At 51.4% G+C, this 27,129-nt stretch overlaps 1 protein-coding gene across 1 annotated transcript; it reads right to left on the reverse strand.

Annotated features, from left to right (window-relative positions):
* Positions 1 to 648: 648 nt before the first annotated feature.
* Positions 649 to 26,573, reverse strand: CIMAP2 (ciliary microtubule associated protein 2). Its single transcript, XM_060624025.3, has 10 exons — positions 26,423 to 26,573; positions 25,345 to 25,432; positions 24,721 to 24,885; positions 24,480 to 24,602; positions 19,764 to 19,895; positions 19,466 to 19,609; positions 17,695 to 17,856; positions 16,546 to 16,671; positions 14,308 to 14,441; positions 649 to 1,677 (listed from the first exon to the last, which is right to left on the reverse strand). The coding sequence occupies exons 1-10, from the start codon at positions 26,470 to 26,472 to the stop codon at positions 1,605 to 1,607; spliced, it is 1,197 nt and encodes a 398-aa protein (XP_060480008.1). The 5' UTR covers positions 26,473 to 26,573; the 3' UTR covers positions 649 to 1,604.
* Between the last annotated feature and the right edge of the window lie 556 nt (positions 26,574 to 27,129).

Here is a 27,129-nt window from a genome sequence, read left to right on the forward strand (position 1 = left end):
ACACCAATTTCACACTATGGAATAAGGTAATGTTATTCCCCCAGATTTGTTCCTCTTTTTCAAAGTTGTTTTGGCTATTTTACGTCTTTTGTATTTCCATATGTTTTAGGATCAGTTTGTCAATTTAAAAACAATTACCGGGATTTTGATTGATATTGCATTGAATCTACAGATCAACTTGGGAGGAACTGATATCTTAGCAATATTGAGTCTTTTGATCCATGAACATGATATAGTTCTCCTTTATTTAAGTCTTCTTTAATTTCTCTTGGCAGTATTTTATAGTTTTCAGTGTAAACATATGTATGTTTTTTGTCACATTTATACCTAAATATTTCATAGTTTTGAGACCATTATAAATGGCATTTTAGCTTTTCAATTGTTGGTAACCACTAATATATAGAAATATTTGCTTTTGGGGCACCTGGGTGGCTCAGTCGGTTGAGCGTCTTGCTTCAGCTCAGGTCATGATCTCACAGTTTGTGGGTTCGAGCCCTGCTTCGGGCTCTGTGCTGACAGCTTAGAGCCTGGAGCCTGCTTCGAATTCTGTGTCTCCCTCTCTCTCTGCTCCTCCCCCTCTTCATGCTCTGTCTCTCTCTCTCCTTCAAAAATAAATAAAAACATTTAAAAAAATTTAAAAGAGAAATATTTGGTTTTGATATGTTGATTTTATTTCCTGAAAACTTGCAAAGCTGACTTATTAGATCTCGTCCACATGTATTTTCGCTTATCAAAATACTCACAGTATTTTTTTTTTCACATAGGCAACATGTCTGTGCATAAAGACAGTTTTACTTCTTCTAAAACAGTCATTTTGACTTAAATGAGAAAGTAACTGCTTTTTATAATATACTCACTCTGAAGAGTGGAGTTTTGTGGCTGAGGCAGTGGTGTCTCAGCCTCCTTTTTTTCTAGGGACAACACGCTCCTGCCATCCTATACAATCTCTCACTGACACAAAACAGTGAGGGAAGAAGATGACATTGTGAACAGCCCCACAGATCCATCTTTAGGCTAGACTGGTGTGCTCACAAGGCTGAACTCTAAGGGTGAAATCGATTGTTCCCAATGGCTGCACCTTGCCTGGAGGCCAGCAGCCTCCTCATACGTAGCATTAGGCCCTGCTGAGCTTCCAGACGCATCCTGGGATGGAGATGGAGAGCACCAGAAGGGGGCCTAGAGCTGTCTTATGACATATACTACACTTTTCCACCTCTTTTTGGATTTTAATAATCAGGGAGTCAAGCAATTTGACTTTAGAAGAGGTTCCAAGAGTGTCAACCACATTCCACCCCATTAGTCCATCTGCTGTCTGGCTCCCATGTTCATGTCACTGGCTAGTTTGAATTCTCAGCATAACTGATCTTTCATAGCAAAAAGTATCTGGCCCCAGCTGTCCCAGCAGACCATGTGACCTCCAGGTAGATGTCTCCAGCAAAAGCATTCCCATTATATCCTTCCCCTCCAGGCATTCCCATGTGTCCTTTCTCCAAGACCCACCCCCCCCCCCAACCCAGATTCCCACTCCTATCCTCCCATCCCCAAATTTGTCTTCAGGCTTTTTGGGCCCTCTGGTCATCACAGGATGTCCTTCATATGCAGCTTTAAGGAGTAGGATCTGAATTGTAATCCACTGTTGGAGGGCACTTCCCCTTAGTAAAAGGTGTGATCCTTTCCCTTTAAAAAGACAGAAAGAGAAAATGAAACTTGTCCCTTGGAAGGAAGTGAGCCCCCATCCTTGGGAGGGGCACCCATGGGGGATGAAAAGGTACCTGTCGCTTGTGCTTCCCAAGGGATCCTATGTTGGGTAGGAGAACAAAATTGATGACTTCTAGTAACAAAACAACCTGGTTTTAAGAACCAATTTGGTGCATCAAAGCCCTCAAGTTGGTCTGTAAGAACTCCAAATATGAAATCCTAGCATTTGAAAGGTCATCTAACCCACCCCTGAGAGGGAGAGGGAGAGGGAGACTGAGGGCCAGAGGGAGGAGAGAACTTTCTTGAGGTTACACTGGTGGCCAGAGTCAGGGCCAGAATTCCAGCCCAGAGCCCCTGACTTCAGTCCAGTGACCCTTGCATTGTTCTGATTCTTTCCTCTGAAGGGAACCCCTGAAGACTCTAGTTCATGGAACTCTAGTTCCACTCCCAGAGCCATTTGGAAGATGACATTTCAATAAGAACACTTTGTGTCTCAAACAGCATCTATCAGCCCTTATGTTACACACATTTATGTGTTTATTCTCTTTCATACCAACATGTAAACTTAACAAGGGTGGGACTTTCATTTTTCTTTTTTAAGTTTATTTATTTTCAGAAAAAGAGAGAGAGAGAGGGCACGCAAGCAGGGGAGGGGCACAGAGAGGGAGAATCCCAAGCAGGCTCTATGCTGTCAGCACAGAGCCCGATGCAGGGCTCGATCTCACAAACCATGAGATCGTGACCTGAGCCAAAATCAAGAGTCAGATGCTTAACTGACTGAGCCACCCAGGCGCTCCAGGGCTTTGATTTCTTTGCGGATACTTCCCCTGTGCTTAGACTGTTACCTGGTGCTCGATAGGTGCTCCACAAATATCTGTCAAAGGAAGAAAGGTGGGAGGGAGGGCTCACCAGGGTAAAAGAGGTCTTTACTTTCATCTGGTGTGTCTTCACTCCTCCCCATCCCACGGCCTCTGGCCTGGCTCAGAGCCTCAGCTCTTCCCTGACCATTAAGACAGCCTTCTTGTCTCTACCTGCTTCCCACTGCCCCACCCCACGATGCCACAGAACACATCTTTAAAACACAAGGGCTGCTTGGGCTCACGCTCTCTCTCTCTCTCTCTCAAAAATAAATAACCATTAAAAATTTTATTTTAAACACAAGACCTACTTCCCATTAAAACCCTTCTGAGTGTCTGGGAGAAAATATTTGCAAACCACACATCTGAAAACAGATGGGTGCTTAGAATATATAAAGAACTCTCGAAACTTAATAGAAGAAAGCAGGCCACCCTTTTTTTTTTTTTAATGTGCCAAAGAAGAGATACGGAGGAGGCAAAGCCAAGCCCCACCCCCAGATTACACCTTCCAAGTGGCCCTTTCCAAAGACCTCCTCCGAGGAAAGCTTACTGGTGACCTGAATTATAGGTATTTGTCTGCAAAAAGGCCAAATTCCTACATGAAGAGGCTGCAATCCTGTTGTAGTTGTTTATCTTGCTTCATCACCTGCCAGAGCCTCTCCTGGGCCCTGCCCTCCAATCACTCAGCCACCTCCAAACAGGCCAGGCTTATTCACCCCACCGCACCCATGCTGGCAGCCTGGGAAGCCCTCTGTCTCTGCACCACCTTCCCAGGCAGACTGGCTCCTCCCTCTGCACACCACGCTCCCACAGCATCTGGCTGAGCCCTCTGTCATGTACCTGATTCCAGATCAATCCCTCCCTCCCTGCCCTGTTTGCCTTTCTGAGCAAAAACCACTGGCCCCTAGCAAACACGTAATTGGCTCATCAATCGCTATGACTTCCCCGCCTCCTGCCCTCCTCCTAGGTCGATCTTTTTTTGCGCTAGGGTGACCACCCCTCCAGCCTGTACTGTGGGTTTCACCACCTCACAACTGAATCACCGGCTTCTACCTGGCCCATCAGCCCCGAGATATGCTCAAGCCTCTATCCTTACCCACCCCTGCCAAAAATAAAGGAAGATAGAGGAAAAGAAGGGAGAAAGGAAAAGTAAAAATATGGCCTCCTCTCCTCTCTGCCTTCCTTTGGAGCTGAAGGCCCTATCTTGCTCTGGTGCCATAGGGTCTCTATGGCAGTCACCAGACTTCCGTGTCGCACAGTAAATGTGTAGTTTGGCCTCCTGAGTCCCCTCTTCCAGGCCAAACTCCTAAATCTCCCACCAAAGCGGCATATACAAAGGCCCAGGAGGTCAAAGAAAACTGATCGGGGGAGGGTAGGTGGAGTGAGAACAGAGAGACAAGCCACATTGAAGATTTCCTCTGCCTTAGCCTTCCCAGTCTCGAAGAGCCAGGTCCTGGCCTCATCCTCCAGGAGGTCCTGGCCTCATCCTCCAGGAGACCATGGGGGAAAGAGTGAAGAAAGCATTCTGGATGGAGAGACAGAAGTCCTGGGTCCCACTTGCCCTGATTCTCCTTCCCTGCTGCCCTGTGACCGTAGAAAGGGGTGAGTGCCTTCCACACGAAGCTGGGAGCCATTCTGGGGCAGAACTGCTGTCTGGCTCTCTTCTGCAATGTTCCAGCAGTCGGGATGTGCCTGGCACAGGGCAGCTGCTCAGTGAACCTTTGAAGACTGTGCACACGTGTGCTCTTGACGGGCAGCGACTTTTCAGGAAACTGCTCTCTCTCCGAATTCCAGTTGTCTCAATTGGAAAACACTGAGACTAATATCTACCTTTTAAAGTCATGGTATACAATAAATGGCCACAAAATCACTTTGTACCTTATAAATATGCTTCAAGAATATAAGAATTAATTGTCACCATTATTGCAAAGAACGGATATTTTATTATTTCCATTTTAAGTGTCTGGATAAGGAATATGACTTTCGTTTAAAATGCTAAAATGGGAGGGCACCTGGGTGGCTCAGTCGGTTAAGCGTCTGACTTCAGCTCGAGTCATGATCTCACAGTTCGTGAGTTCAAGCCCCACGTCGGGCTGTGGGCTGGAGGGCTCGAAGCCTGGAGTCAACTACATGCCCCTCCCCCACTCATGCTCTGTGTGTGTGTGTGTGTGTGTGTCTTAAAAAAAATGAATAAACATTAAAAAAGCTCTTAATTAAAAATAAATAAAAATAAGAAAAGTAAAATGTTAAAAAGGTAATATGCAGGTTGAAGCATTCAGGAGGAAGTAGTGTCTCGAGGTCTGCTATTTACCTGAAATGTATGACGTTATAAGATGATTAACAGATCAAAAGAAGGATGGATCGGTACCAAGAGATGTCATAAAGCAAGAGTAAAACATTAATGACATCATCTAAGTGGTGGATATATGGGTGTACACAGTAAAAATCCTTTCAATGTTTTCGTATGTTTGAATTTTTTCCTAATAAACAAATGTCAGGCAAAAAAGCTTAGAAGGAAAAATAAACTTCTGCCAAACCAAACTGGCAGTTTCCCACATGTTCCATTCATGGAGTCATCCAGACGTGACTCTTTCACCAGGGAATGCACTGACTCATCCCTGAACACGTACTCATCGAGCTCCCTCTACACATGCCAGTGAGACACTAGAGGTCCAGACAGGAGAAGTTGTGTCCAGTAGGGACCACAGCCCGCGGCATAAATAATTACAACAAGGAGAAAAGTGCCTCGACCTGGGGATCCCAAGAGACTGAGAATAAAGAGACACGCTCTGGAAAAATCAGGAAAGGCTTCGAGTTTATGTAGAGCCGTGGAGGATAAATAGGAGTTTTCCAGACAGGAACTGGCGGGAGGAGGTCCCAAGAGCAGGTCACAGTGTGGCCAAGGCCTGGAGAGTGGTGCAAAGTGTGGCCTGACTAGGGCACAGAGTGCTCGCGTCCACACAGCCAGAGGGTGGGTCAGATGACACGAGAGCTGGCTGCGGGGCTCCTGGTTGGCTCAGTCAGTACAGTGGGTGACTCTTGACCTCAGGGTGGTGAGTTGAAGCCCCACATTGGGTGTGGAGCCTAAGAAAGAAAGAAAGAAAGAAAGAAAGAAAGAAAGAAAGAAAGAAAAAGCAGGGGAGGAAGGAACATTAAAATCAGACAGATGTTAAAAAAAAAAAAAAAGACGTGGTTGTAAGAGCCAGAAAGGTGGCTAGATGCAAAATAATGTTCCACTGGTCGGTCAAGCATCCTTACGAAACACCTACTGCCTACATAGCTCTAAAGAATGAAAACCAAAAGGCTACCTTTCCCACAAAGGAGGTAAATCCCAGGCTGCCTGGCTGGAAGCCCAGAACCCTGTGGTTTGGTGGGAGGAAGCAGGTAAGGCTAGGGAGTGAGGGTGAAACAGATTAGCTGTCACTAAGCATCCTAAAAAGAGACTTCACAACTCTCCCACACTTGCCCTTCCTGGTCTGGCTGGCACATGCTTTGAGGACCTATCGTGTTTGCCTCCAAAACCTGACGCCTCCAGGCCTCACCTATTCCTGTATAAGACGGGGAAGGCGGCACTGACATTGATCCTTTGCCTTCTATGGCAGGCACAGTCTGTGGACTTTGTGGGCGTTTCCACCCACTGGCACACAGGATTATGACAAGCTGCAGGCGGGGATTAACAAGAGGGCATCAGCACTGAATGGTGGGGAGCCAGCGAGAGCGTCCCCACCCGCCCAGTTTCCATTCGTCTTCATTAATTCTTGACTCCTGCTTTATTTTTATGTTTTCATTTTTTTTTTTTTTTAACTTCTAGGGTCCAATGATTGCTTCTTTTGGTTTCGATCTTTCTTGGTTAATATTAAAACCAAAGGTAGAAATTTTACTCCAACTGGTGTTTTTTAAATTTTTGTTTATTTTGAGAGAGAGTGAGAGTGAGCCAGGGAGGGGTAGAGGGAGAGAGAGAGAGAGAGAGAGAGAGAGAGAGAGAGAGAATCCCAAGCAGGTTCTGCACTGTCAGCACAGAGCCTGATGCATGGCTTGAACCTACGAACCGTGAGATCATGACCTGAGCTGAAATCAAGAGTCCGATGCTTAACCGACTGAGCCACCCAAGCGCCCCACTCCAACTGGTGTTTTGACAACATTACATAGATTTCGATATAGAGTTTGTTGTGAATAATTTCTAACAAGCATATAATTTCCAACGTGACTTTCTCTTAGACCCAAGAGCTATTTAGAAGAGTGTTTCCTAATTCCAAGTACTTGGTTTTGGGGACTATCCTTTTATTGTTAACGTTTTGTCTTATTGAGCCATGTTTAGAAACCGTGACCCCAAATTTTCTATGTAGGATGTTTTAAATTTAGACATTTTTTAATGAGGCTTTCTTAGAGAATCAACTTTTTTTTTAAGTTTACTTATTTATTTTGAGAGAGAGAGGGTGCATGCAAGCAGGGGAGGAGCAGAGTGAGAGACAGAGAGAGAGAGAGGGAGAATCCCAAGCAGGGGGCAGAGTCCGAACTGTGAGATCATGACCTGAGCTGAAATCAAGAGTCAGATGGTTAACTGAGCCACCCAAGCGCCCCAAGGATCAACTTTTATAAATCTTCCACGAGTAACTCAAAACAACGTGGAGTAAAATACACCTATTCAAATCCTCCAAATAATTATTTATATAGACTTACTGTCAGATTCTCAAACAAGTCTATTCATGATTGTGGGAGCTCGTCACTGTCATTTTGGGTGTAAACATTCAAAGTTATTATCACTTCTTTATGGATTTTATTGTTTATCGTGATTACTCACCTTTGTCCCATTTCACATGTCTGCCTTGAATTCTACTTTGCTTCGCATTGGTATTGCCACTTTTGTTGGTGGTGGTGGCCGTGGTGGTTACATTTATCTGGCATATCATAGGCAGATATATTCCTATATATTCCATATTATGTCTTCCCCTTTCTAGACCTCTCCATGCTAATCCATCTTTCATTTGATTGGAGTATACTCCCCAGTAATATTTTAAGAAAAGATACATTTGGTATACATCCTGAATCCTTAGGCGTCTCTATTTGCCTTGCACGTGAATGACCGTTTGGCTAGACAGAGAATTCTACAAACACTGTTTTCTAGCCACGTTTCAGAAGAGAAGCCCCCAACATGTCTGTTTGTCCTTTATTTAAGTTGTAGGTTATTGGTCTCTTCAGAGATGAAACTTACAAGATTTTTATTTTTACCTTTGAAACTCAGAAATTTCACCACGCTTTAAGCGAACGGAACGCCTACATTAATTTTTCTCCCTTCTGAAATCCCACGAAAACAAGAGTTAAGGAATAAAAATTGAAAAGTATATTACTCGCGGGGACCAAAGGAAGAGGCAGCAGTAAAGAAACAAATATTTTGGAAGTTAAAACGCAGGTGGAAGAACGGCAACTAACTTGGCAGACCCAAGAGAGCTAAAACGTAAGCCAGTAGGAGATAAATTCAGGAATTCTCTCACTCCAGAGACTGAAGAATTAGCAGCACCTGGTCCTTCTGGAATAGGAACAAAGGTGGGGCCAGAAACAAGGCTACTGATTGAGAGTCCGCGTAGGATGCTTCCCTCCCCACTCTCTGCAGCCAGATGAGTGTCCTTCATGGATGAAGATCGGGGAATTTATTCTCTGGAGACAGAGGGGCTCTCTATACAAGATGCCACCAGGCACAGATGAGATCACGAGTAGTATCCTTACAACAGAATCAAGTGGAAGCTGGACCACTAAATATCGAGACCTCAAGGCTCTTCCACTTAGAGCCCTGCCAGCCAGGCTTTGATCCTCCAGAAGAGTTTTTTTCCCAGCCAAGGTAAAAGACAAAAGATCTAACAACCCTGACACTGAAGTTCCCCCAGTGAAAATCCGCAGCTTGGTCAGCCTATGGAGAAGTCCATAATTAACAAGTGCCCCAGAGCCTTCAGTAGGATTTTTGGTTAGATACGAATGCACAGCCAAGAAATACCAGACATTTCAGAAAAATCTCTGGTATGGAATCTGATGCCAAAACAAACATACAGGAAAATAAAAGGATTTGATAAAACGAGACGGTATCAGGCAAACTGTCTTAATCAATAATACCTTCAAAGTATGAGCAAACATGGTGTCCATGAAATAAGAGAATAGTGTTGCTAAAAGGAACATTTTAGAAATAAAAAAAGAACGGTTAGAAATTAAAATAGGAAATCAGAAAATGAAAAACTCGGTGAGTGAATGAGAGACTATTGCTGCTGTATGGAACCAAGCATGGAGCAGACTTTTTAAATGAATCAGTGAAAGAGCTTATAGGGGCACCTGGGTGGCTCAGTTGGTTAAGCACCCAACTTCAGCTCAGGTCATGAGCTTGCCTTTCGTGAGTTCAAGCCCCACATTGGGTTCCGTGCTGACAGCCAGCACAGAGCCTGAAGCCTGCTTCAGATCCTGGGTCTCCCCTCTCTCTGGCCCTCCCCCTTCTCTCTCTCTCTCTCTCAAAAATAAATAAACATTTAAAAAAAGTGGGACGCCTGGGTGGCTCAGTCGGTTGAGTGTCCAACCTCGGCTCGGGTCATGATCTCATGGTTCGTTGAGTTCAAGCCCTGAGCCCCACTCTCAGTGCAGAGCCTACTTTGAATTCTCTGTCCCTTCCTCTCTCTGCCCCTCCCCTGATTGTTCTCTCTCTCTCTCTCTCTCTCTCTCTTCTTTCTCCTCTCTCTCTCTGTCAAAAAGAAAAAAAGAGCGAGCTTATAAGGGAATCCTTTTTCCCACCTTATGACCTACCTACTGTGCCATGACACAATCTTCCTGACGCAAGAAAGAGCCCCAACGGGTCAGGTTTACATGGACAATGTCAGACCAGAGCCCTAGGGAAAATCGTGCACAGTCTCACAATTAAACACCCACAGGGACCTGCTGGTTGGCTTCCATTCGGTAGCATTCATTGGCCTTAATTAGCCTGACCATGTTCCTGTAGGGTATAAACCATTACCCTTTTATGGATGGGAAAACTGAGGTCTGGAAAACAAAGAGTGACTCTTGGCGGGAGGTGGGTCTACATGGAGAACCTATCATTTGTGTAGTCTGTCTCAAGAGCATTTGTCTTCTATTTGCCTTTTTTTTTTCCTGATTATAAAAATGTTACCTGCTTATTTTGAAAAACCTAAACATCTCAGAAATAAAACAGACAAAGTGAAAAAGACCCTGGTAACCCTCCACAGGTAACCACGAGCAACAGGATGGCGCCTAGTTCTCCAGACTGTGTTGTCTACGCATTTGGAAATATATTTTTAATAGGATGATTATTCTCCTATTTTTTTAATTTAATTTTATTTTTTCAATATATGAAATTTATTGTCAAATTGGTTTCCATACAACACCCAGTGCTCATCCCAAAAGGTGCCCTCCTCAATGCCCATCACCCACCCTCCCCTCCCTCCCAACCCCCATCGATTATTCTCCGATTTTTAATATTCATATATATTTACTCTTCCAGATGAAGTTTAAAATAAATATATCCAGTTCTCCTTAACAGCCCCCCCAAATTTAAGAATGAGATCCTTTCCTTTCTCTCAATTATGTTTTCTATTAATTGTGGCTGCAGTATCAGAGGAAACTCTTCGTCTTTACAGTTTTGTTTTTTAGGTTTTTTAATGTTTATTTTTGAGAGAGAGACTGCACGTGAGTGGGGGAGGGGCGAAGAGAGAGGGAGACACAGAATCCGAAGCAGGCATCAGGCTCTGAGCTGTCAGCACAGAGCCCCATGCAGGGCTCCAACTCAAGAACCATGAGATCATGACATGAGCTGAAGTCAGACACTTGACTGACTGAGCCACCCAGGCACCCTGCATCTTTACAGTTTTAAAATGAACTCTGTTGGGGGCACCTGGGTGGCTCAGTGGGTTGAGTGCCTAACTCTTGCTCTCAGTTCAGGTCATGATCTCACTGTTGGTGAGACTGAGCCCCGTGTCAGCCTCCAAGCTGACAGCTCAGAGCCTGCTTGGGATTCTCTCTCTCTGCCCCTCCTCTGCTCATGCTCTCTCTGTCAAGATAAATAAAATAAATTTAAAAAAATAAAATAAAATAAACTCCCTTAGACTATTTTAGGTAAATGCACTATAAATTGTGATAATTTGCCCTTCCTTACCAATATTTATATTTATTATTTGTTTTTCTTGTCTTACTGCATTTGCTGGAACCTCTACAACAACGCTGAAGAGGGCCAGGGTCTTGTTCTTGACTTCATGAGAAGCCTTCATGTTGGCCTCTTCTTTAAAAGCCCTCACCCTCCCTCAGGACTCAAATGCCCTCCTTTTTCTCCCCCATCCCTGTCAAATTTGCTTCGAAATAGAGGCTTTTCCTTAGGTTTTTGACAGCAGGGGGTGAGTTAAACTACTGTAGTTCCTTTTTCTGGATGTTGTGCCTTCCAAGCCTCTGCAAAGGACTTGCCCCTTCTATAACTAAAATGCAGAATTCTGCAAAGGCAGAGCAACTGCTAAGAGACAAGGAACTTGCCTCAGCGTCCACAGACACGCATCCTCTCCTTCAGTCCTCAGTGCACACTCTGCAAGGTGGATTGTTTAGTGCACTCTCATTATTCAAAGGAAGGTCTGTCTCCAAGTAACTTGTCCCAGGTCACACAGCTAAGTGGCAGACAGAATTCGAAGCCAGATCACAAGGGAAATCCTACAACCTCACAGACCTGAGCGTTGGATGTGATTACAGGGGTCAAGGGGAAGTTTGGACACAAGGGGAAGGCTAATGTTCAGGGGAGAAAGTCTAACGGGGATGGGACATCCTTCCCTTCCCTGTAGGCCTGTACTGAGCAAACAGTATGTAGAATGGGGCTTTGCTGACAGGGTGGCCGGAGAGGAGTGTCAAGAACCAGCCCATGGCGTTCTTCCTAGAACCTTCAAATCCTCACGTGGGCATTGGTATAAGGGAGGGGCCCTGCCCTGGGAACAAAGACTGGCTGTGAGTCCCAGCTCTATCACTCACCTGCTGTGTGACCTTGGGAAAGTTGCTCCCCTCTCTGGTCCTGGTTGAACACCTATAAAATACCCAACCACCTTGACTAGAAAGGGGAAGAAAATGCTTTTGCACAAAGTGTTCCATTTGACTTTCTAATTTATTTTTATTTTTGTAAGTTCATTTATTTTGAGGGACAGAGAGAAACTCAGCATGAGTTGAGGAGGGGCAGAGAGAAAGGGAGAGAGGGAGAAAATCCCAAGCAGGCTCCACACTGTCAGTGCAGAGCCCGATGCGGGGCTCGAACCCCCAAATCATGAGATCATGACCTGAGCCGAAATCAAGAGTCAGATACTCAACCTACTGAGCCACCCAGGCGCCCCTAAAGTGTTCCATTTGATTTTCAATTAAGCAAAGCAGATGAATCCATGCATTTATCTCTACTCTCTCTACTCTCTTCTGCAATTTGCTAAAAGGACTATACAGAATTTTTCTTAAAAATAGACAAACAAGAAAGGGAGAGGTTGATATCAGGGGACAAGGGGTATAACGTGTTTTTCTGGGACCCAGGAATTGGAGGCAGGAGTATCTCAAAAAGCAGGCGCAGGTCTGATGGCTGAAAACAGAGGGAATGTTAGATACACACACACACACACACACACACACACACACACACACACACATTACTCCTCGCCCACCAGGCACAGCGGAAGATGGGCAGAGAGGCACCCTGGTCAGAATAGAGGGAGTAGGTGGAAATCCATACACTGTCTGAGATTCCCCTGCCTCCTCCGCCTAAACACAAGCAACCGCATTCACCCACTGCAGGATGCAGGATGCTTTTCCAGAGAAGCTGAATGGTCCCACAGAAAACACCTACAACCATGACATTGAGGGTCCTCCAACAGAACGACTAGACCTCCATCCAATCACTCCCGGTGAAGCCACCAACTGACAAGCCCCACCCACACTCACAGCAGTGTTCAGTGCTTTCCTCTTAAATGTGAGCAAGACAAGTAAAAGAAGGCACTTGGAAGAAGCACGGTCAGGCCGGGAGCAAAAGGAAACCAAAGGTAAACTGTCATTGTTACTTTGATTAAAGAACATACTGCGTAGGAGACACTGAACTGGGTGCTAGGGGAAGGAAGCGGGGAAGGGAAGGGAAGGGAAAGGAAGGGATCCACACAACACTCAGGAACTCTTTCTTTTTTTTTTTTTTTTTTTTTTTTTTGAGAGAGAGAGAGAGAGAGAGAGAGAAGGTGCAAGTGAGCAAGGGGCAGAGAGAGAGACAGAGGAGAGAGAAAGAGAGAGAAGCAGGGCTTACCCGAAGTGGAACCGGAGTTCACGAACCACGGGATCATGACCTGAGCCGAAGCCAGATAGCTTAGTTGAGCCCCCCAGGCACCCCATACTCAGGAACTCGTGCAAACTAAAAAAGATTGAGCCAAAATTTCAAAAGGCAACAGTAGGGTTCAAAGATAAGGACAAGGAAATTTTACCAAAGAGGAGGATGGAAAAAGCAGAGACAGAAAATGAGAAAAAAAAAAAAAAACACAAAAAAAGCATGACAAAAACAGAGCATCACACCAGGATATCTCCCCTTCCTAAGAGAGGAAATTCCCAAAGACACAAATGCAAGTGATTTTCCCCAGATAATTGTCCCAGATGGAAAGAACCCGGTAGGTACCCAAAACTATGGGTGAAAATAGACTCACATTAGGACAATTTAAGACTAAATCTCACCACGAAGTTTCAGCACACAAAGGACAAAGGGAAGATCCTCAAAGCTTCCAGAGAGGCAGGTGCAGATTGCATGCAAAAGGCAGAAAACCAGAACGGCACAGGAATTCCCAACCACGCCTGAAGCTCAAAGACGACTGAGCAAAGCCTTCAACGTTCCGAGGGCAAACTGTTCCCAACCTAAAATCTTATCTCCAGCCAAACTGGTGATCAGTTGGGCAGGTAGGAAGCAAGATTTTTTTTCAGGCATGTGGTCTATCAGAAATGTTACCGCTCATCCCCTTTTCTTAAAAAGCCCCCTCCCCGCCCCCCGCCCGACACAAACCAAGAGCATAAATCAAGGAGGCAGACACGACAGGACTATGTTGATTAAAAATAAGCATTTAAAAGTCGGTCTTCCCTGAGCAATCGGGTCCTCGTGCCCTCACCGGGTTTTCCAACAACAAAATAATCTAGAGTGCGTGTTTGTTCGCCTTTTGACATTTCTGAAAACGAGATCACGCTGCAACTGATGGCCTCTTAGGTCAATAAATAAGGCAGCACCTAGCATTCGCGCACTGCTTTACAGTTAGCCGTGGCACTTCGTGCACCGTCTTCCTTCGGCTTCTCAACGGCTTCCGGAAACCAGTTTTACCAAGCCCGTCGTGAACACCAAGAAACTGAGATTCCGTGTGGTGAAGCCACCCAAGGCAGCGCCTAGCTGGTGTGGGTTGTGAGTGGGGGAGTTAGCACTGAGTCCCTTTTCCTCACCAGGAGCGTTAGAGTATCTCATCTGGGGCTTCACAGCCCTCGGCTCATCTGACAGTTGAGGGAACCAAGGCTCAGAGAGGTTAAGGGATGCGCCCCGCCTCACACAGCCCGGCAGCCAGGCAGGGTCAGGATCTGAACTCTCTCCACTGCCTCGCTGTTTGGCTGGCACCAGGGGCAGCAGCTGTGTTCCCATGGGAAGCAAGCACAAGGTGGGGGGCAGGGGAGGAGGGGAGGAGGGGATCCCAGCCCACCCCAGAGTAAGCCCTTCCCCCTCCGCGGGAACTCTAGGGGCACTCACTGCATGACCCTGTCCCAGGCCGGGTCAGAGGGGTAGCGCTTGGATCCACCCAGGTACAGGGACCGATACCGCTGCCGTTGGTCCTTCGTCTCCATCAGCCAGGTGTTGAGGTAGCGGCCCACACCTACAGGGTTCTGCAGCAGGGAGAGGGATGGCGGGACATGTGAACTCGGGCCTCCCGGCTCTCCCCACGCTGCTCCCCACTCCATCTGTTAGGGGTTGAACTGCGTCTTCCAAAGGGACATGTAGAAGTCCAACCCCCGGGACCTCGGCGGGTGACCTTATCTGGAAACGGCTGCTGATGTCATTGGTAAGGATGAGGTCCCCACATGAGTAGGGTGGGCCCTTAACCCAATGAGACCGGTGTCCTTCTAGAAGAGACCCACAGGAAAAGACAGCCCTGTGGCAGTGACGTCAATGACAGCGGTGGAAGGGAGTGACGCATTCACATGCCCAGGAACTCCAAAAACTGCCGGCCAGCACCGGAAACTAGAAAGAGGCCAGGAAGGATTCTCCCCTGCAGGTTTCAGAGGGAACGGCCCTGCCGGCACCTGGACTTTGGACCTCCGGCCTCCAGAACCGTTTCAGGATAAACTGCTGTTGTTTGAAGCCGCCTGGTTGTTGGCGCGGCCGTGGGAAGCTAACACACCATCCCACCCAGAAACCTATGTCCTAGATACGAGAGGCGGCAACAGAGAGGTTCCAAGAGGAGGAGAGGAAAGGTAACCTGCCCAGAGGTGAGCAGTGAGGGCAGGAGAATGGCTGGTCAGGAACCTGGTCAGTTCCAATGGCTGGTCAGTTACCTGTGGCGTAACAGTGCCAAGGGTGGCTCGAGAGAGATGTCAGGAGCCACACACAGTGGGATGTGCAGCTGAACTTGCTGCCCACGTGGGAAAGGCCTGTCTCGAGGGGGAGCAAGCTCCCGGTAGTGGTCCTCCTGTCCCAGGGCAGGGCGAGCTCAAGCCCTGGGACCCAGACGGATATCACCTCAGCTCCTCCCACTCTGCAGTGGCCAGCCCTGTGCTAGCAGCATCCGGCTCTTACCTAAACACCTTATTCGGGGTCCCCAAGTGAAGACCTCTCCCCTGCAGGAAGTACAGGCATGGGGTGAGAAAAAGCAGCTTGTGGAGGACTGACCTGCAGGTTTCTCTGAGAATCGGGCAGGATGACAGGGCGTGGGCACAGTGGAGGCCAAGCCGTCACTCTGGGAGGTGAGCAGGTGGGGTGGAGGAGGGAGAGCTCAGGTGTGGGGGTGCGGGAGGAGGCGCAGGGGGAAGGCAGGTAAGTTACAAGCAGAACATTCCCCCGGGAAACCAGGAGACACTTAAAAATAAACAGCTGTTCAAAACCAGGCACAACTAACCCTCGCTACTGGAAGTCAAGATGGGGCCACCTGGTGGGGAGGGAGGTGTGTGTCAAGGGGGCTCCTGGGGCGCTGGAAATGCGCTCTTCAATGCTCTGGGGACTTGTTACAAGGATGAGCCCATTTTGTGACAATTCACGAGACTGTCTGCTTAGGATTCCTGCACTTTACTGTATGCTTATCAGAACCTGAAAAAAATGTGCACTTGAAAACGGAAGGGCAGGAGTAAGAAACAGAATGAGGTCAATATCCACTGCCATTTGTATAAATTAAGAAGGCCTGCACACAAAACCCAAGAACTTATTAGCCGTTTTACAAGAACGCTGAAAGCTCTATCACACACGTGGGGGATGGCTGCCTCGGGGGAGGGGGAGGGCGACAGAAGGGGTCCTTGCTCAGCCAAGGATGAGAAAGGGGCCAGGTCCGCTAGCTGCTCCCTGAGGCCCTAAGAGGGTGGAGGGAGCATCCCCCTGGGAAAATAAGAGCGTGAGCTGGCTCTGGGGTGACGTGGTTCTCACAGTGTGGTCCCCAGACCAGCAGCGGCATCACCCGGGAACTTGTTAGAAATGCAAATACCCAGGCTCCCCTACAGGCTACCGAATCAGACTCAGACGCTCCGGCAGGGCGCCCAGCATTCTGTGCTTTGACAAGCCCTCCAAGGGGTTGCTCATGCCCACTCAAGTCTGGAGGTCACTGCCTTAGAGAAATAAGATGGTAGGAATGGGTGTTTGTCCCTTGGGGAGAAAGAGGTGGGATCGGGCTCACGCAGAGCATCAGTTCCCAGGTGTGGGGGTGCGAGGGCTTGGTGCTGCCTGTAGAGGCAGGAGAGGGTTCCCTGGCCATCACCTTTTAACCCCCACCCCAGACCTACTCACCCAGCTTCCCAGAATCGTCTGGTAGGCCTTTATGCCCATCCGCTTGGAAGACAGCAGGAACGGTGGCTGGTTGACGTGTTTGCATTCCTTCTTTGGAGGAAGCCACGAACCGGGACCAGACGTGGCCTAGGGTTTAGAAATGAAGGCTGAAAGCTGGAGGGGTCTGGCAGTGGTCAGCCTGGGACCAGGGCAGGTGAGGGCTCCCGATAGCCCACCCCAACCACCCGCAGCCCTGGGCCTTGAGCCAAAAACAGTGAGGGGGTTCCCCAGCCACCTTCCGACTCACCAGGAGCCCATCCTCGGGGGGTGGAGGGGCCCTGTGGTGCCCTCATAACAGATGTCACCCACTCTAACCCCACCCCTCAGCCTGACACCTCTTTCCAGGTTCCCAAGGGCGCACAGGGTCTGGCAGGTCCACAGAGGCTTTTCCAACCTGGAAAGCGGAAGCCACACAGACTTTGGAGCTAAACGAGCTGGCTTCCTTCTCACACTTGCTGGGGGAGCCTGGGCACATCCCTTCCCATCTCTGGGCCTCAGTTTCCTCTTGTGAAATGCAAATGATAACTCCTACTTTGGGGCGCTGGCAGGTGCCTGGCCCACAGCAGGCATTCAGGAAATGTTAGCATCCTGTTTCATTCATCCAGACCCCACTCCCCACCAAGCCCCTAGCAGTTCTCCAGGGAGGGGGGTGGGCAGGCCCTGCGTGTGGGAGGCGGGAGCCTATCCGGGTCACTGGCTGCCACACCCCAGAGAGGAGCCCACCATCCCCTCAGAGGGAGCAGGTATGCAGTCCTCTGTCAGGGTGGACCCCTTATTCACGCTCTGCCCTGCCCCGCGTCCCCTTGGCCTCTCCCCAGGGGAGAGAGGAGCACTTGGCAGGTGCCAGGCTCCACTCTGCCAGCTCCAATCCTTAACCTCTGACTCTCAAGTCACCTGGTTATGCTCAGAGGACAAGCAAGCAAACTGAGCCTTGGAAAGTGGGAGGGACATACTCAGAGTGACAGGTGCGTGCACGACCAGGCAACCGGGTGGGTCCGACACCCCAGGCTGAGCTTTCCCCTCGAAGAGCCAGCCCCATCCCACGCCCGCCCCACGGGAGAGTCCCCTCCCCAGAGAAGAAGGCAGGCAGGCCATGGGGGGAACACTGACTAGTTTTCGGGGGCACTGGCTAAGGGTCGCCCAGTAAATCCTCTCCGTCGGGGTTTCCGGGTTGCGAGAAATTTTCGAAAAAACCCCACGCTTCTTATTGTGCCGTGAGTTAAGCTCTTCCACGAAGGTCGTAAAAGTCATCAGTTCCCTGGGCTTTTTTTTCTGAGAAACAGAAAAGAGAAAAAAAAAAACAAAAACAGAAGCGTCATGCCAGGAAAATCAGAGCCCTCTCTCTGGACCCTCCGCAGCAGAGAAAAGTGGGTGGTCACACCAGGAGGCACTACTCTCCACCCTGCCTCCTGCAGCCCTGGCCGTGGACTTGGCTGACCAGCCCTGGCCGTGGACTTGGCTGACGAGTCCCTGGCAACCTCACCTCCAAGCCACACCCACCGCTTAGCTTGGGGCTTTTGCCTATTCCCACTCATTTCAAGGGCATTTACTGCACGAGCACTGTTCTCAGCGGGAGCAACAGTCCCAATATTTAAACACCAGCGCGATGGGGGAACACAGAGGACTGTCAGGGCTGCGAAACTACTCTGCGCGATACCGAAACGGTGGATACGCTTGCCCAAACCTGTGGAAGACACAATACCCAGAGTGAAACCTAACGTGAACGTGGACTTTGGCTGATAATGACCTCGGTCTAGGTTCATCAATTGTACCAAATGTGCCCCTCTGGGGGTGGGATGTTGCCAGTGGGGGGGAGGCTGTGCATGGAGGGGGAACAGAGGGTGCACAGGAACTCTGTACATTCTGCTCAGTTTTGCTGTGAACCTAAAAATGAGCTTAAAGATAAAGTCTATTACTTTTTAGATAATAAAGAATATTATGTGGCCTGGGCACTGGGCCAATCAGAATAGGAGTTGGCTGTAGGGCCTGTGGAGGGTCCCAAGGTCCCTGCTATGCTGGGCAGGACCACTTCAGTGGCTGGTCATGGGAACGTCCGGAAGGCCCTGGAGAGAAGTCGGGTTGCAGGGTTCATTCCGCAGCTATATGCCAATTGGCCCAAAGTATGTCAACATTTTACCTTCACCACCCCCATCCTAGGGCTTCTGAGCACTCACCACCTGCTGACACTTTATGTTGGTTTTATTTATGACTGTGTGTCCTTTTCCACTGGAGTATAAGTGCCACAGGGGCAGTCACCCCCGTGACTATTACCTGGCCCAAAAGTACACACCGGGTGAATGCACAGTGGAGGGAAAATGAACAGGTAATTAGACAAATAGTCAATTCCCATTGCTATGAACAGGAAGAAAGCAAAGCCCAGTGTGCTATGGGTCACACAACAGGAGCATGATGGGGAAAGGGGGGGGGGGGCGTCGAGTTAAAATTCTACCTCAGTTTCCCCAGCTTCCCAGCCTCTGGCTTGTTAGCTGCCACTAACAAAGCCAGCTGAGACGGGCCTGCGATGCCTGGGAAGTGCTTCCAAAATAACAGGGCGCCCAGACCCGTGCCATCAAGGTCCCTGCAGGCCTTATGGCCAGTCTCCCACGCAGCCTGGAGTGTTGTGACCATCTGCTCCTCCTCTGCTGTGCATGCAGGCGAAGTCAGACAGACATGCTGGGGTTCAAATCCCAGCTCTGCTCCTTACCAGCTGTGTGGCTGGCCTCAGCTTCCTCATGGAACACAGGCCGTGAGGGTGAAGTGAGCAGCGTGTGGGAGGGCCCTGCAGCGCTTGGCACGCAGGGTGGCAGTGCTCCTGGGGATGATAAGCGAGGGCTGCCATCTGCAGGGGAACCCGTGCTCCGTGCCCCGTCTGGGTACATACCTGCACAGAGTAATGTCCATAAGGCTGGGGCTTGCTTCGGTCACCGGAGAAAGTGTCGTAGGGGCCGCAGGTGCCCATGGATCGTGCCAGGTAGGTCTCAATGCCACTTTTGAAGGAGTAGGTGCCTGGTGCCAGACCACTCCCCTAGAACAGAACCCGGCTGACAGTCCCACGGGAGAACTGCTGAAGCAGGCCCACCGCCTCCCGGGGTCTCAGTTCCCCATCTGCCCTGGGAGTCTCCCCCCTCCGCCAGGACTATGCAGGAAGGTGGGCAAGGCCTGGCCAGAGGAGGGGGTACCTGATGAGCCAAGAGGAGTGGCCTGCTGGTCATCCTGCACATGAGGACCTGAGAACGGTTCTGGGCTTTCTCCTCCAGCTTTGTGTACGGGTTACCCTTCACCCCATAATTTCCAGGGCCCGGATAGTAGTTCTGTGAGAGGTGGGGCGAGGGACACAAAGGTCATCAATCCCACTCCTTATGCTGAGTTTGTCTGAAGAAGAGAAGCCCTGGGAGGGGAACAGGATGTTCAGGGCCCTTGTGTGTTAACCGCCCCCCAACACACAACATGGGCAGTCTCAACACAGCTCCAGCACTGCTCAAACCTTCAGCTTCAAGTTCACACTCTTCTCCAGGGCCCCGGCGGCCTGTCCCACTTATTTCATGCTGCTCCCCGCCTACATCCCACACTCCAGCTGAACCGGGCTCCTTGCTGTATGCCAAACACAAGCCATCCTGCCGACCTCCGTGTCTTTGCTTGCTGGTGTTGTTACCACCACCCAAAATGCCCTCCCTGCCCTCTTTGCCTTGGAAAGTTCGAATTCTGCAAAGCCAGCTCAAATGCCATCTCTCCCGGGAATGAAGCCTTCCTTCCCTATCACCCCAGACAGTTGCTGGCTTTGGTGGTCTCAGAAATGCCAGCTGTCGCACCTGCTTTTGCATGAATGGGGTTCTCACTGTGCTCTGAACAGTGCTGTGGCCTGGAAGGATCTGGAGTCCTGGGTTTGAATCCTGGCTTTGCTGCTTCATAGCTGAGTGACCTTGGGCATACCACTTAGACCTTCTGAGTCTCGTTGTGCACATTTGTAACATGGAGATAGCAATAATTTTCTTCCAGGGTAATGAGGATGAAATTAAATGTCTCTAAAACTTCTTGCACAGTGCTCAGCCCCTAGTGGGCACCGACATATAAGTCAGGGTGGGACGCCTATCTTGGGGGTCCGGAGAAGGAGGGGGGAGAGGCTGAGAACCGTGGCTAGAAATGAGCATCTGGGGGTTCCACTGCCAGGGTTGGAAGTATGGTCTCTGGAAGTGGAGTGAGTGGAGACACCCTGCAGTGTAGGTGGGTGGGTTGGTGGGGGGAGGTGGTCCTTGGATAGAGACCTGGAACAACGTTTGCTGCTGCCGTGCATCTTTTCGCCACACGAGGTCGCTGCGCTTCCACAGATGGCTCAGCCCTACCCACCTCCGCCAGGAACCAGCCCTGGGGAAGCAGCCCTACCCGGCAGGCTGGAGAAGGCAGGGAGTTCAACCCCGGGGGGGAGTCAGCCAGGTATGGCATCAGATCTGTCCTGCCCTCAGAGGACAGCACTACATGTGTCCTTCTAGGGCCCAGGGTTTCCAGGTGCGTTCAGAAGACCCCCAAGGTAGGAAGCTGGGTGCCTGCACAGTGCGTTAGGTGCTTCAGAAGCCTCAACATTAGGCTCTGGAGGTGACTCAATGAGATCAACTCAGCACCATCTGCAACTAACAGATGGAGAAACAGAGTTTCAGAGATCAGACCTCGAGTCCAAGGTCCTACCTCTGGAAAGAAGCAGCCGCTAGGGTTCCAACTGCAAAATCCAGGCTCTTTTCTGAGCTGTTTCCCAGGGGCGGGAGGGCCATGAGCCTGGGTACACCTCACAAGTGACCTTAGAAGTGCCGGTTCCGACACAGTAGCCACTGTGAAGAAGGTGGGGAGGACCTTGAAGGCATTAGGAGGCATTCAGACCTGGTTCTGACACACAAGGGTCCTTCGGAAGACCATTCTGGCAATGGTAGGGGACCAGGAAATCGGTCAAGAGGCTGCTCCTGGGTGGAGAAGGGACAGTGGCCTGGGCCAGGGTGGAAGCAGTGGGGATGGAAGGAGGAGGACAGGAGGAGGACAGGAGGCAAAAGCACAGACCCTGGTGACTGTGGGGAAAAGGATCCGCTAGGTTTCTGACTCTGGCAGCTGGTGGTGCCATTGCTGGAGAAGAGTAGGGCTGGGGGAGATTCTGATGTGGGGGAGAGGGGGAGCAGGGTGGCAGCGAGAGGAGAAGAGCCATGAGGGAGGCTGGCAGAGGAACTCCAGAGCTGCAGACCTAGTGTCCCCAGAGCCAAGAGAGGGGACAGTGTGCTGAGGGAGGGGGTGGTGGCATCACCCAGTGCCAGAGGTGGACAGGATTCAGAAACCAGAGGAGGAAGCATTGCCTTTGCTGTGTTGGGGCTTGATAGCCCCATCCTTTCTGGGGAAAGATTCATGGGGCCTCCAAAGCGGGTACCCACAGCTTTGGCAATGACACTGGAGAAGGCCCCAGTGGAGGGGTCAGCACCCTACATAGGTAGCGTCTGTAGACCTGTGGGGGTGGGGGGACACCTAGAGGGACCAGAGGACAGAGGAGGCCAACAGGTTCCCAGCCCAGGTCTCACAGCAAGAAGACAGCTGAAAAAGCAGGCCTTTGACATGAGCTGCCCCGGGATTGCCTTCTGCACCCACTGGGGCAGTGGCACACCTTGAACTCACTGTCTAGCCCAGAGCCCAGGACAGTGGCTAGGAGAAATCCTGCAGGGCCTGATGGAGCAGCAATGGGAACAAAGTGCACGAAGAGCCAGCTGGAAGGAAGGGTCAGGCCATGAAACCTTCCTCCTGCTCAGCCAACACTCACAGATGCCCTGGTGCAGGGGGGCTGGGGACACAGGAAGGAAGCATCAGATTTGTTCCTCCGCCACCATCTGGGCTGGGTGCTATTAGACGCTGTCCTCCAGGGACAGTCAAGGAACAAAGTCCAAGGGAGCCAACCTATGTGTAAACCGCAGGGGTTATGTGTGCACCCCTTAGATTCAAATCCTGCTTGTGCCACTGGGAAGCTCTGCGACCTTGGGCAGTTACTTAACCTCTCTGTGCTCCAGTTTTCTCATCTGTAAAGTGAGATAATGCTAGTGCCTACCTCACGAGGTGAGGTGGCGGCAGGGGGGGGGGGGGCGGGGTTGTGGTGAGGATTAAATGAATCAGTACACTCGAGTGCTCAGGACAGCACCTGGCACGTCGCAAGTGCGGTGCTAAGTGTCAGCTATTATTACTTTAGATTTGAAGGTAATGACTCAGTTTTAAATGCCTCCAGGCATCCCCTCTCCCTATACTGCAGTTAACAGCTTCTGCACCTAAAAATGCAAAAAGTAATCTCCAGGCTTCACTGTGGTTAAGGTGCAGAAGAAACGGCTGGGCTCTGGGGTTGGACACTGCCTGCTTCCCAGCTGTGCAGCTTGAGGCAAAATGCTCATCCTCTCTGAGCCTCCAGCGCCTCATCCGGAGTGGCTGTAAACAGGATGTTTGGGAACACCAAGGACTTAGTAGGCGCGCGTGCCCTGATTGAGTCCACAAATACTGACTGTGCGCCCACTGTGTGCCAGGCACTGCTAAGAACTGGGAATCCTGCAGTGAACCACCCCGGCAGATGTCCAGTGGGGAAGAAACACTAAACACAAGCACCATCAGGACTCCTGGGAAAGGGAGATGTCTGTCACCTAGTGGGGGTCAGGCAGGCTTCCCAGCTGACAGCTGAGGGCTGAGGAGGAGTCCCTTAGACCAAGGAGCAGCTGGGGGAGGGGGAGAGGGAGAAGAAGGGCATTTCCGGCAGAGGGAATGGCAGGAGGAAAGCCCCGGTTGAAAGAGTTTGGCCCATTTGAGGAGCTGGAAGAAAGACAAGAGCATCCGGCAGGGGAGAGCACCAGGGCAGGGAGGAGGGGCACTCCAACCACAGTGCTCACTCCAGATGGTCTGACTTCTGCCTTCTCCCTTGCTGAGCTTGAAACCCACTCGACGGGACGATCATCCCGACCCACCTGGATGCCACCCTACCCCTCACCGCCATCACCTCCCATCTGGATGCCTCGCCCCTCACCCCTACGAGCAGGGTGCTCCTCTGAAAACATAAATCAGGCCCTTCCCTTGTCAAAACCCTCCACTGTCCTCCCAGTGGAATCAATCCCAAAGCCCCCACCTTGCCGCCCAGTCCTGCCCTCCGGCCCTCACTCCTCTGCCATCTCTCCACCTTCCGCCTTCCGCCCTCACCCCCGGCCCCCCACCTCTAGCCACACTGGCCTCCTGCCTGCTGGCCCGGTTCAGAGCCTAAGCCTGCTGTTCCTGCCGCCTGGAACACTCTCCTGCAGCTACTGTGAGTTTCTGTTGCTCACCTCCTGCGCGTTTTGCTCAAATGTCACCTCCCCCCAGAGGTCTTCCCGGACCACCTCAGAAATTACACTTCCATCAGTCTGTCCGTATCCCTTCCTTGTGTCATTTTTCCTCACGGCCCCGATCATAAGACGTGCTTCTCTGTACTGTCATTTCTTCCACTAGGGCACCAGCTCCAGGAGGTTAGGGGCTTGTCTTCCTCGCCGCTTGATCCCCAGGCCCGAGAACAGTGCATGGCACTTAGTGGGTGCTCACTCATCATTTGCTGGCTAGATGGATGAGTTTGTGGAGCACCCAACGTATGCTGGACTCTGTCCTGGGGACTCAGAGATGAACCAGACCCATCCCTGACAGCAGGGAGCTCCTCGGCTGGTGGGGGAGACAGACGCAGGAAATATGACAGCCCCTGGGCTCGAGGCTGTGGTAGCAGAAAGCAGAGGGGTTTGGGGGACCCCGAGGAGAGCCTGGCCGAGCCTGGCAAGGAGGCGGTACAGGAGGGGTGCTTCCAGCACCATCCGCGCTACGTGCTCTGCAGCCAGAGCCGAGGGCGGGAGGGCTCGTCCCCAGTACACGAGGACACCTACCCCAACGAGGCCACGGAAGCGGGTCTCCCCCGAGCTGAGCAGCCCCCGGGTGCTGCACGGTTTCTCCTGCAGCTGTTCTAAGAAGTCTTTGAGGTTGTAGGAGCCGGGCCCCAGCTTCTCCTTCTGCCCCAAGAGAAGAAGGCAGAAGGTGACAACTTGAACCATGGGGACATCCACGCAGGAGGGAGTCTGGAGGAGGGCGGCACTCCGTCCAGGATGAGCGCTGCCTGGGAGGACTCACCTGCAACCGCTTCTCTTTCATGATGGCCTCGTACTGGAAGTGGGGCAGCTGGGTCAGCCGGGTGGCTTCCTGGGTCCTGGCCCAGCCTGTGCCCACCTCCTTGCTGAGTTTCTTCTTGCTGAAGCAGGTCTCCTGGTAGCCATAGGTTCCAGGTCCTATGTGGGACTGAGTCAGAGCACAGTCATACCAGTCTACCCACAGAGTGAGTCCTCCTCACCGACTGGGGGAGTAGACAGGCAGGACCCGGCTGTGCCCGCCGCCCACCCCCCCCCCCATCTCAAACCTGGCACTGAGGGGCGTGGCACTCGAGGTACAAACACAACATCCTCTGTCATTGGTCCCCTTACACTTAGGGGTGGCACCTCCTTCAGAGCTCACAGCTCGTTGGCGCCAGAGAAGAAATGGCACCCGGGTCTCCCTCACCCCAACCCACGCTGTTCTCAAGACAGCCCTGCATTTATCAACACATCTGAGGTCCCAGTTCTGAGCCAAGCTCTGTGCTCCACACGGAGGGCTTGGAGAGGCGTCAGGCACGGCCCTGACACAGCTCAGCTTCTCCTCCTCCGTGGTGAGGGGCTTGGAGGGGAAGGGGGAGTGTCAGAGAAGCCGCGCGCGCAAATTCACCATTTGCACAGAATGAAGCCTGGAGTAGGGGGCCTCGGTGAAGGTGCTGAGTTTCTTCTGATTGGGGTAGACTGCGGAGACATCAAACCTAGGGAGGGGGGTGCCCAGGTGGCTCAGTCGCTTAAACTTCCGACTCTTGATTTCCGCTCAGGTTATGATCTCACCATGTGTGGGATAAAGCCCCGGGTCGGGCTCTGGGCTGAAAGCGCGGGGCCTGCTTGGAGTTTTCTCTCTCTGCCCCTCCCTCTCTCTCTCAAAATAAATAAAATAAACTTAAAAAAAAAAAAACAACCCTAGGGAGGGACAGAGACCCCGAGAGAGGGAGGGACAGAGACCCCGAGAGAGAGCTCAAGGCCTGGCCCCCCGTCCTGGTATGGCCAGTTCTGGGGGGGCGGGGGGCTGTTGGCTTCCCAGAGGAGCTGGCAGGTGGAGCAGGAGCAGGACTGCGGCCACCGCGGGGTCTCCGGGCTTCCTGCTTCTCTCTCCACCCTTGCCTGGTCCCCTCCTTTCTGCTGGAAGCCTTTCCTCAAAAGCCACCTTATCGTCACAGCCCCCACCCCACCCTCCAGCACTGGCCGGCTCCCCCTCCCAGCTGGCTTCTTCTCCACAGCCCTTACCACTACCCAGCATTTTATATAGGTTTCTTTTTTGGTTTATGACCCACTCCAACCACCCCTCCCCACAAGAATGCGAACTCCTGAGTACAGAGTTTCGCTGTTTGTTTGCTGTTGTGTCCCCAGATGCTAGAGCTGTGCCTGGCACGGAATAGGTGGCACATGGAAGTCACGTAGAGGTGTGAATGAAAGACACCTGGACTGAAATCCTGCCCACCACCCTTAACCTTGAGCGACCTCCTACCCGGCCAGGCCGCCTGGCCTCTCTGAGCCTGGCCCATAGGAAGTGTTCTTGGAACCCCTTCAAATCACTTGAAGTTGGTGAAAAAGAGCTCTGGGCAGAGAAGCGCGGCAGGTGTGACGGGGGAGAGAAAGTCGCCCCCCACCCCCACCCCACGCTGCCAATCTCTCCTCCTGTCCCTCCCTCCTCCCCCAGGCTCCAGCCGCGCCCCGAAGGGCCCCACCTGTGGCTCTGCACCCCGAAGGGTGCCCCGCTGAACCACTTGGTGCCCATGGCTCGGGCGCCCCCAGGCGAGGTGCTGGCCGGGACTCCCGCCGCGGGACCCCTCCCGCGGACGCTGGCGGCCACCGCTGCCGCGGGCAACCCCGCCTTGTGACCTGTGATTCCCGGAGAAGTGTGCGCGCGCTGCGCCCACGTGGCGCCCCCTGCCGGTCTCCTTCCGCTCTGCACGGTTTCTCCGCCACCTTGCGGGGCATCCTTCGCTGAGCCCCGCAGATCTAAAGGCCCCTTATGGTGGTTAATATGGATTCCTTTTGATGGGGACTTAGAGTCATTTGTTGAGGAACCGTTTCTGATTCCTTGCTTTATCCCAGCGCGCGGCACCGAGCCTGGTAGAGCGAGGCTCCGAAAGGCCTCTTAACTGTTAGATGCTCATGGCAACACCGGGGCCCGCAGGCAGGGATCGGCTTGGGCAAAGAGGGCATCCGGGTTCCTTCTCCATTTCAGGGAGGGAAGGAGAAAATGGGAACCAGCAAGGAGAGCCAGAGTGTGGAGGGAAGGCTCGAAGGGATGGAGGCCTGGCCCGTCTGTCCCCCATTCCCCAGACACCCACTCGGGGCAGACACTCTGTAGGATGCCTGGTCCTGGTCCTGGGAGTCTAGTGGGAGAAACAATGACCACACAGTGTGGCCAGGCCTATGAGAGAAGGAG

Source organism: Panthera onca, chromosome C1, assembly GCF_046562875.1.
Source record: "Panthera onca isolate mPanOnc1 chromosome C1, mPanOnc1 haplotype 2, whole genome shotgun sequence".
Classification (NCBI taxonomy): domain Eukaryota; kingdom Metazoa; phylum Chordata; class Mammalia; order Carnivora; family Felidae; genus Panthera; species Panthera onca.

Excerpts from the sequence above, each read along its gene's own strand:
- CIMAP2 (XM_060624025.3), bottom strand. The coding sequence starts at position 26,472 with ATGGGCACCAAGTGGTTCAGCGGGGCACCCTTCGGGGTGCAGAGCCAC. Across the intron at positions 24,886-25,344 it reads GGCTTCATTCTGTGCAAATG|TCCCACATAGGACCTGGAAC; the intron begins GTGAATTTGCGC and ends GCTCTGACTCAG. Across the intron at positions 1,678-14,307 it reads GCCTGGGACAGGGTCATGCA|GGAAAGGATCACACCTTTTA; the intron begins GTGAGTGCCCCT and ends GTCTTTTTAAAG.